Source organism: Littorina saxatilis, linkage group LG17, assembly GCF_037325665.1.
Source record: "Littorina saxatilis isolate snail1 linkage group LG17, US_GU_Lsax_2.0, whole genome shotgun sequence".
NCBI classification, from domain to species: Eukaryota; Metazoa; Mollusca; class Gastropoda; order Littorinimorpha; family Littorinidae; genus Littorina; species Littorina saxatilis.
This window is the reverse complement of record NC_090261.1, coordinates 12,668,737-12,679,500: the sequence shown is the minus strand read 5'-3', so window position 1 is coordinate 12,679,500 and position 10,764 is coordinate 12,668,737. Positions and strand designations below refer to the sequence as shown.

Genomic DNA, 10,764 nt, shown 5'->3' with positions numbered 1-10,764 from the left:
AGGTACTTAAAAGCATTGGCACTGAACACCTATTAGTGTCACACACACACACACACACACACACACACACACACACACACACACACACACACACACACACACACACACAAATCAATAACTAATTCAATTGTGAACATTATTGTAACAGAAGACAAGATCATTCAGAACTAATCTAATGTACTCGAGATCCTATCAGAAGCCTGCTCAGACGTGGAAAGGTAAAACAATGAAATGACCCGACTTCTTCTTAGGGGGTACAATATAAATAAGTATCGTCTTTTGATTGAAACATAACCTTTCTCGGTCACGCTTCACGTCTGCTGTTAATACGACAGTAACATTGTTTTGTGCATGTTCTTCACTGTTGAAATGTAGACTTAGGTGCAATTATTCTTCTCTTTTCACGCAATGCCATAACCATTTCAGTGTTTAACAAAGCTTCCGAGCCACTGGCGAGGGATTTACTCATTTTTTGGTGGTAAAATTAATAGATTCTGAAGTTACCACATCACTAGAGGAGCTTAATTTTATTTCTTTTGGCTCATAACCGTCCGTCTGGTCCATTAAAAAAAATCAACAAGTTTTGATAACCACAACTTACACGCTGCAGACACTTTGTTTGTTCGCCTTTGTTAAATTAGTTAATCATGAAAAGAGACATATTTTTTTCTTCTTCGAGAATTCAAGGCTCCTTTTGAAATAGTTTGAGTATATTATTTCATCTTGCATGTTTTGGGAACTGCTGAACAAACAACTTTTGGAGTCAAACGTCGTAATTCAATTGTACTATTTTGTTTGTTGCTCTCCGCCTTCTGACCGTCAAAGAATCAATCGTGAATTCTGCATAAGGGAGTGCCATCATTGTTATGATACTTGATTATGAACAATCAACGCCTTTACCCGTCACCCTTCACGATTCTGTGTACCACAGGGGTACCTGCGATGAAAGGACACCCTTGGGACCAACCGAATGTGTCTATATTGCAGATGGCCTTTAACAAACAGTTTACTTTTGTCGGAACATGAGACAGCGGGACCACAATGGTTGTCCTTTCTTAAGATGAGATAAGATAAGAAAACTTTAATGTCCATTTTCATTTTACATAAACATGGAAATTTGTCTTTTGGCACCACATTGCATGTCTAATAACACACACGATCATAAAGCATATTTGAACATAAGTTCACTACTAAAAAATCAACTTATCACATGAGCATTTAAACAATGAGCATAATAATTACACATCACAGTCACTGTCCCCTCATTAGAAGGGCCTCACATCGCAGGTAGCGCCGTATATGTGCAGTCTTGGCACCAAAGGGCTTTGCAAAGACACGAACAATGCCACAAGTCAGGCTTGACTAAACACAAAGTCGGAATCAAGATTGTAGTCTATAAATGATCGTCAGTGTCATTCGCAGACTGTAATAATCGTCAGTGTCATTCACACGGGGGGCGACAGGCAAGAGGTGTTGTGTCATTTACACTCCGGGGAAAACCTGCTGCTATGTTTTGCTGATTTCAGGTGAGAAAAGTACGTGTGTGTGTGTGTGTGTGTGTGACAGGCAGAGGTGTTGTCATTTATACACTAGGGAAAACCTGCTGCTATGTTATGCTGATTTTGGGTGAGAAAAGTAGGTGTGTGTGAGTGACAGTGTGTGTGTGCGCGCGCGCGCGTGTGTGTGTGTGTGTGTGTGTGTGTGTGTGTGTGTGTGTGTGTGTTTAAATAACGTTGTATGCAAAAATCAACAATAAAAACAACAACAAATTTGTAAAACTGAAATTTCTGCATTTGCTGCCAATCGCAAGGACCATGGCATTCTAAAAAAAACCCACATTAAAACATACTCTGAGGCTGAGAGAGACAGAGATAGACAGGCGGACAGAGACAGACAGATAGACAGACAGACAGAAAGACAGAGATTTGGACAGCTATGAAGACCAACCGTCAATCCATCGGGCAAAACGAATCTCATACAACTGGAATTTTATCTGTCTCATCTGCTTTTTTAACTCGCACGATATGTTTAAGTCTACACTATTCTGTATTGTTGGATCAATAACATTTAACGTTTCTGTTCAAACATAAGAGTTCTTCAATCCGGATTTTTTTAGCCGGTTTGCTATTTCAAACTTCAGTTTTATCATTTCTGTCTGAAGCATCATAAAACAAGAGTCACACAAAGAAAAAGACTGAAAAAACAAAGACCTTTTACAGATCAGCAGTACGCGGGTACTTTCCGGGAAATAGGCCATTGCCAGTCATTCAATCCTTGTGACTAAGATCGACAAGTCTAGTCACACCTGGTAAAACCCCGGTTCAGTCACGCGGGTACGGACTGAATCGGTTTGAGTTCAAGTTAACCAATTTTCGGTTCATTCAACGTTTTAGATATCATTTCGTTCCATCATATTTGCCCTTTTAGCGTATAGTCCAACCCGGATCCTCTTCTTTCCTCTCATTTCGTATGTACATGTTGCAATGATTGTGGTTCTGTTCATTTAAAAAAAAATTCATTTGTGTTTTGTTTTTGTAGTGTGAATGCGTGTGTCGGTATTAATGTGATTAAGATTAGTCCCTCTCCGGGCGAGCGATGTTTGACAAAAAAAAGCTCGCTTATGCCACAACCCGCTGGAATTAAGATATATATATATTATTTAAATCTTATATCATCTACAACTTTTTTTTTATCCACAGCACGAGAGGGGAGCGAACTTTCTTAATTTGTGTGTGTCCTACCTGGCAGTTTAAGTTTCTTATCATGTTATGGAAACAAACTGACTGTCATGCAAAAGGTCGGAAAGTATATTTTCTATAATCTTAAGCCACTGCCAACTGTTGACTTAAAGTGCTCATTTTCCTTCAAATATCACATAAAATAGAGAGAATGCCTGGGCAGTTCTGAGGAAACCAATATGAATACTGCACGTCATATTATAAAACTCGTTAAGGCCTCATTTGCATATTTGGCACAAACACAATATCTGGACCGGTATTACTTTTGCAGGAACAATTACAAGGCAGAAAGAAACACCTTAAAGCCTTGTTCTGAGAGAATGGGAGTGTCCCACGCCAGAATACACGCGAGCACGAACGCACACAAGTACACACACGCACACAAACACACTTGTAAACACACACAAGGTTTAAAATCTAAACCTGTTACAAAAGGCGCCTTGAAGATTTGCCTTTATTCAGTTCGGACTCTTTGATGTCTTTTCTCAAAGTCTTGCCCATTTCTTGGATTCCCGTTGAAAGCCGTGCATGATCACTGTGCAATCTGTGCCTTTATTCTGGTGTAAAGACCCAAGTTTCTTGCAATTTGGCTGTGAAGCATTCAAACGTTTTCCACGATGCATCTTCCCTGTCAAAACGAAGCACATTGTTAATGATAACTTTCGTGCTAAATGATATCCTCAAGAACGTCCATCTCTTGAAGTACGATCGAAGCAGCATTATCTTCGGTCAGGTTTACATTTTGCACTACACGTCTAGCAAAACTATCTTCCTGGCCGTCTTGAATGGCACAAGCCAGGCATCATTATCTCCCGTTTGAGACACTATTGTAATCTAATGTATCTTCGATAGAAGGTTTTCTAATCAGTAACACAAATCTGTTTTTCAGCAAATGCCTTTCGAAGTTTCGTACAGTAATATATAGTACCCTCAGCAACAAGATCTGTTCACATAATAGCATCTTTGCAAACTAGAATACCATATCAAGCATCATAGGCATGAGCCCGGGGTGACTCATTCACCAAACGAAACGAGCTGCAAAACGAAACGTGCTGTTTCTTAAATCTCGCTATTATTTCGACGTCGTCGTCGTTGTTGTTGTTGTTGTTGTTGTTGTTGTTGTTGTTAAATCTAACTTCACAGACACACAGCCATGCACGCAAGGCATAGAGCTGATCAGGTTACTGGATCAAATAGATAAGGGACCTAGGTATTCTTATCATAGGCAACAGGGAGTGAGAATTAGACAGGAAATAAGAAAGTCGATAGTTCATTCAAGGATTATTTTTGTAAGCACTCTTAACACAGACACCAGTAATTGAGACTGAACTAGAAAGAGGATAACAGTCGCTCGTCCTTCCAGTGCTTCTTATTCTCTTCAGTGCCTCTGGACTAGTCCCACATAGTTCTTTCTTACTTGGCGTCTATGCTCACATGGCTATGCCGCGTTGTATTTGAACTTTGCAGACACAGGTGTAAGACATTGTACAGAGCCCATGATGACCAGCAGACGGACAACGTTTCAGCCTCACCAGAGAGACGTCAACATGCTGGACACCAGCTCACACAACACCTTCAGAAAGGTCAGCGGTGCTTTGTCTGTAAGGCCCATGTATGGGAATACATTCACAGAGATGGTTGTTTCTGTCATTTGTGTACATTCAGTACATGCGTTTGTTGTTAGTGTTTGATGTCTTGTCTTTGAATGGAAATGTGTTGGCTTATTTAATACCATCAGTTGTCACGCGTCTTTTTCTTGAAATAATGTTAGCGCAGGCGTGCATTCGGTCGGTATTTAAAAAGATATGTATTTCAATTGGCAAAATACCCAGAACTTACAGTTAAATGTAATCTCTACTTACACAGCCTCATCAGCAGACATTTATTTTATAGGCCGAGTGACGCCAATCCTACCCTCCCCCCTCCCCTCTAACCCCTCCTTTCCACCTCTCATCAATCTTCAGCGTGCAGAAGCTTCACTGAGGAAGGTTAGTGTATCCGGTATTTTAAAACAACTCACACACACACACACACACACACACAAATAACGATGAAGTTATCTTAAATATTGATGCATTGTTCGAGCAGACGCCTAGGCTCCCCCTCCAGGGCGCAGAACCTGCAGTAGACTATTTCATTTCCCATATTTTTAGATGTTAAATTTCGGTTAACATCTTTCGTGCTGTAAGTCGCATCTGCTGATGCTTTTCGTGCAGTCGGTGTGGACACCTCCCGATAGCGTGCAGAACCTAGTGGACAAAGTGGAGCAGATCGAACAGAGACTGGCGCACCTAGAGTTCCTCATCGGGCAACAGGTGGACCCCGAGATCAGAAGGCAGGAACAGGTGAGCAGACAGGCGTTACGAGCACTAAAATTTGCAATTCCATTGCTTCATATAACAACAAATCATGATGTATCAAAATGTGTGTGTGTGTGTGTGTGTGTGTGTGTGTGTGTGTGTGTGTGTGTGTGTGTGTGTGTGTGTATATGTGCGTGTGCGTGCGTGCGTGCGTGTGCGTGCATGCGTGCGTGCGTACGTACATGCGTGTTTGTCTTTGCGTGCAGGAAGAGGTGGATCAGTCCCGCGCAGAACTTCAGGCGATGCGACAAGAACTGGGGAATGCAGTGCAGAAGCTGCAGCAACGGGAGGCAGAGCTGGTGGACACACAGAACAAGCTGGACAATCTCGCCAACCAGTCCAACGCCGACAGGGAGAAACTCCACAAACTAGAGGTACATTTTCTGCCACTCGCGTTCCGTTAACTGCAGGAGCTTTTTATACTGTTTCTGGTTTGAGCCAGGCTGTCCCCCTCCCCAAACTGGGCCCCGACCTGCCCCCACCCCCACCCCGACCCAACACCCCCCACCCAACATTCCCCCCTCCCCAGACAAGATTTTTTTTTTTTAGAAAATGTAAAGTAACAAGTGTAAAAAGGTGTGAGTTTTTTTTTTATTTTTTAACCTTCTTCGCTTTCGTCTGATAGACCTAAATGTAATTAGTGTCAAACACGGAGATCACCATGTAAACTGAGAAGTAAACGAAATTGAATCGGTCCCGAATAGCCAACTTAGACTGAACGAACATTAACACATCCTGGTCCGTACTCCGAGCATGACCATTCAGTCCTGCTGTCATCGTGAAGTTATCTTCTAGACACCCTGAAAGGGAGTTTTCGACAGAAGTATGATCAAGTGGTTAGGAGATAGACATTTTGATTTTTAGTGTATCATTAACTCATGTCCCTAAAAGGAAAATTTCCTGTGAGGACGTTAAGGACCCTATAGTTAGTTAGACATTTTGATACAAGCTCAATATTAGGTCTGTATCTAGCTTAATTTTGTATCAGGGTATGGAATGGCAGGAACTGGCTAAAATTGAAATGTGAGTTGGACGTGTTCGGACTAGCTTCACGTTATGATTCGTGAGATAACTCAAAAAAAAGAAGAAAAAAAAACCAAAAAAGCAAAAAGCAGGTAAGCCGTTTTTCTCGCGTGGACAACGTCCCTGATGCCCATCGCAACGATTCTCCTCTTTTGGAATTGGTGCATGGTTGACAATCGTCTTAAAATGAAAGCATAGTTGACAATAAATCGATCGTTTTAGAGTTAGTGACAAATTCGTGAACAATTGTAACACATAGCCTAACATCCTCGTGTTGTCAAGGTTTTGATGTAGATAGTTGTTGATCATGTTGTGTCTTCCCGCCAGGCTCAGAAGAAGGAACTGTACACGCTGGTTGGGGAGCTGGAGACCAAGCTGAACGAGCGCGTGAAGAAGATCACGCGCCTGGAGAAGACGGTTAACGACATGCAACGCTCGCTCAACAAAACCAACACCCAGGTGTCCGCCCTGCAGGAGCAAGTCGACCTGATGCAGCGACAGATGATGGCCTTCGCCAACGCCACCGCCATCACCGCGTCCCCAAGATTCGACCTCGCCGCTACCATAGCTACGCCAGGTTCAAGGTCGTCTCAAGATCAGGTCAAGGTCAAGCAGCTGCCGTCCACGCCACGTCCACCTGGGGGAGGAACTCTGGGTCTGCCGCCTATCGCTTTTTCGCCGACTGTACAGGCCCAGAACAGGATGAACTTTCCGCCTAACACGAAATAGGGCTGTGATATAGACTGACAGAGTTTGAAATTATTCATCTTCAAGCGCTAATAAAGATTCAGTCACACACTAAAAAAACATCGTTGTAAGGTATTAACTGTTGATTGTGTACATATGTACTTTATATCGCATATGTAAATGGCAGACTGAATCATCTATTCACAATATGTATGTGAACCCTTTGAAGAATAAAAACCGAGGTGTTGTCAGTTACAACACTAAATTAACGACCCCTACTCCTATAGCTGCTTGAAAAGACAAACACGCTATAGGCCCTACTGTCGTTATTGCACATCTATAAAAAGGGCTGGGGCTATATAGAGTCCTGATTTGGCCTATATGGTCCGCTGGACCCAAAAAGCAACAACAATCAATCAATCATATACTGCCATAGCTGCAAATACAATGCACACCTGTTTAATTTGCTTTGAATCAAAGTTTGATGAACCGGTGAAGTAATGTGTACGCTTGTGCTTTCTTGTGCCATTTCTAGATGTGTTGAGCGACTAGCACCTCGCTCATTAAGACTGATGCATGATCAGTATGTAAATCGTAGACAAGTACTGCTGTGGTATAAATTAGTCTAATGTATTGCGCATGACAACATGGCGGAGCTCTGATGAAAAACAACAACTGGTGTGATAGTTTTTGATTGTCTTCAGTCTTGTCCAAATAAATCTCTGTAGCTGTTACTTGAACATTTTTGCGAAACATGATGTGCTTTAGACACGATATAGTTATAATTAACTGAACGCTTATTCATGTGGTTGACTCTTGGCAAGGGAGGTAGTGAAAGCTATACTGACATGCACGGAAGTTCAGTGACGACAATCAAACGCACGAAACTGAACTTTGTATCACCCCTTTGCCCGTCTCGAGTGATGATATTTTTGTCTCAAGTGTCATGCTACTGGAAATGGGATTTGTGAAAGTAGGGACGGTGACACGTGGAGAGGAGTTAATTTTAGACCAACAACACTAGCATGGCCCCGTGACTTATGGTTTCTCTGCACGTGAGACAGGTTATCTTGGTCACAGCGCGCGCGACCTCAGCACAGGCGCAAGACTGTTGCACACAGTAAAAGTCGTGAAAACCAACGTTTTGGGGGCCAGTACAGTCAGACCTGTCTATAACGACCACCCAAGGGATTAATTAAAAGTGCTCCTTATATACAGGTGGTCGCAATAGACAGGTTAATTGTGTGGGAAAGACCCTCTTGGGGGGTGCTTCTTCAATGTGCAGGTGGTCGTCACTATCAAGAGGTGGTCACCAGGACAGGTGCGACTGTACATGCACGGTAGGCCTACTATTGATAGCAGAGATCGGGTCAAAGCAAGCACAGACTAATTTTAGTCATTTAGTTGACTCGTTCAAATAAATCAGTGGTTCATTTTCAATGTCGTTTGACCGGCATGTCAAAAACTGACTGGGCACTGGATGAATTCATTTGAGAGATGTTGATTATTCTGGGCAGCAAAGTTTGAAGAGCCCGATCATTTTCGCAGAGCTTGGCAGGTTCTGTGCCTTTCATCTGAACCTTCTTTGTGTCGACAACCGTTGACTGGCCCGGCTCTGACTCTCGGATGATCCTCCTGAAAGTACTGAGAGAGAGAGAGAGAGAGAGAGAGAGAGAGAGAGAGTAAGTAATTTATTCGTCAGATTTCTCAATAAGCCCCAGGCCCCAGCCATAGTAACTAAGTGCATGTTTATGCCAGACGGCTCTTTGATGCACTGTGGCACCAAAGATATTCCGTGCTGCAACGTAGTATGTTACAGAATATCGTAGGTGCCACGTACGACGAAAGGACACCTTCGGTACCAACGAACATTGTCCCTACATTGCAGATGACCTATCAAGCAAGATGCACTTTGGTAAAGATAATAGACAGACAGTAGAACAATCGGGTTGTCCTGCCTTGGGTGTTAGCTCGCATACCTGTATCAAAGTGGGACTCAAACATGATAATCGCCGTCATTTTCAGTGGCTGGGAATCGATCAAGTGACCAAGAGTTACCTGGCAGTGGAGTTCCGAGTAGACTCACCTTTGCTCTGACTTCGGCAAAATGTGTCTTGATTATGAACTGGTCAAATTATCTACCAGGCTTGTCAGTTCAGATTCTTGCCTCTATTGATAACCGCCGGTAACCTCGACTCGACTGAGAAGGATTAAATATCCATGGAAAATGTGACGATTTTACCAATTGGTCTAAGGTATAAACGTTTGGTTGAGATACACACCGTAATCTCTTTCTGTGCTGACACTGTACTCTCTTGCCCAAAGAATACACAACAGCGTTAATTTAGTTTGAACAATTTCGTTTATAAGTGGATAACTATATATTGTTCAAAATTCACAACATCCTCTATTTATCACAGGTTAATTAATAAATAGATGCCCACAATGGGAGAACACAAGTCATTCTTCTTCAAAAGTTTCTGGTGAAAAACACAGTATTTAGAACATATGATGACGATGAGTTATAGTGTTAGACGCTTAGCTTGAGGTCGAAGAAATAATGAAGACAGGATGACGAACAGCAAATGTTGGGACGACGACGATCCAGTGACGACAGGTCGACGTAGACAACAGGTACAGCAGGTTACACCAAGTGGTTATTCTTCATCGACGAACAGGTTAGCAAATTCAGTGTAGATATAGATATAGGTATACAAATAAAACAGCTGATCCAATCCTCGGTGAAGAGAATTCAGTGTCTGCCTAGAAAGAAAGTGTGTGTATCTCAACCAAACGTTTATACCCTAGACCAATTGGTAAAATCGTCACAGAAAACTTGATCAAGTATGAACCGTAGAATGTAGTCACTGGGAGTGGGATACTCGTATACCGTGAGGCTAGAGTAATCAGTCACAATATGGTAAATCAGGAATCCCAGTTGTGAGTAATATGGGACCCTCCACCACGGAATGAGTCGCATGTCACCTTTGCATGATGTTCATATTTTTCAATTTTCCTAAAGAATGTTTTATGCTCTATCCAGTGGTGAAAACCGTTTGAGAAAAGAGCGAAAGCTGTTTGAGTTACAAGCCTGTGACTAAGGTGACCCTCACACTGTTACCAGACACTCCCCGGACTTATATTAAGCCTAGCGCAGAACCGTGCGAGGTGACATGCGACTCATTTCGTGGTGGAGGGTCACATATATAGTTATTCTTGGAAGGTTTTAAGAGTACCAACAAAACTTCAAAAAGAAAAACCGTCAACAACAACTAAAAACAAGTTAAGAAAGCTTTTCTCTGTTGCTAATTTAACAGAATGCAAAGTAATTTCAGTAGGCCTACTTTGACTGATTGCACGTTGTTGTAAAAATTGTGTTCTCAGTCTTGACCAACGACGAGTGTTGACTGGAACGCTCTGTAATATTATCATTGTGACTGATACTATAAGGCATGGTGTTTTATGATCTCATGTTAGCAAACAGTTATTATCGCATCGTTTTTCAGTGCTGTATGTAGGCCTGCTGTGGTGTTGTGTCTGCTTTTACAGGTATAATTCGTTCAGTGTTTCATGTACAATAAAAAAAAAGTGTGTTACCTTCCAATCGCTTGTTTTTCTTTCTTTCTTTACTGATGGCTTCGTTGTTAAGTTTACGATAACACGTCTGTAGTGGTATTATGTTGCGACTTAACAACGATTCCGTGACTGAGTACTGATAACCCAGTATGACTCAAGATGGACAGTTGTTCGTGACAGCTGTTGATTGAAATATCCAACAGCCATACTGATTAATCTATTGATAATTCAGCGTTCAAAGTAAAAAGAATAAACCCCAAATAATCGTACTTTGTATTTGTCTTATCACTCGGTTGTTATTACCTGGTATTTACTACTCCCGTTGCTTTTTGATGTCCTCTTAACATATCACGCGGGACAGTAGTTTTATCGATCCGACT

The 10,764-nt window shown here is 42.0% G+C and overlaps 1 protein-coding gene across 1 annotated transcript; it reads left to right on the top strand.

The window, feature by feature from the left end:
* Nucleotides 1-1,446: 1,446 nt before the first annotated feature.
* Nucleotides 1,447-10,590, top strand: LOC138952174 (tropomyosin alpha-3 chain-like). The gene is made up of 5 exons (XM_070323772.1): nt 1,447-1,526; nt 4,206-4,321; nt 4,955-5,083; nt 5,305-5,472; nt 6,449-10,590. The coding sequence occupies exons 2-5, from the start codon at nt 4,235-4,237 to the stop codon at nt 6,848-6,850; spliced, it is 786 nt and encodes a 261-aa protein (XP_070179873.1). The 5' UTR covers nt 1,447-1,526; nt 4,206-4,234; the 3' UTR covers nt 6,851-10,590.
* Nucleotides 10,591-10,764: the final 174 nt, after the last annotated feature.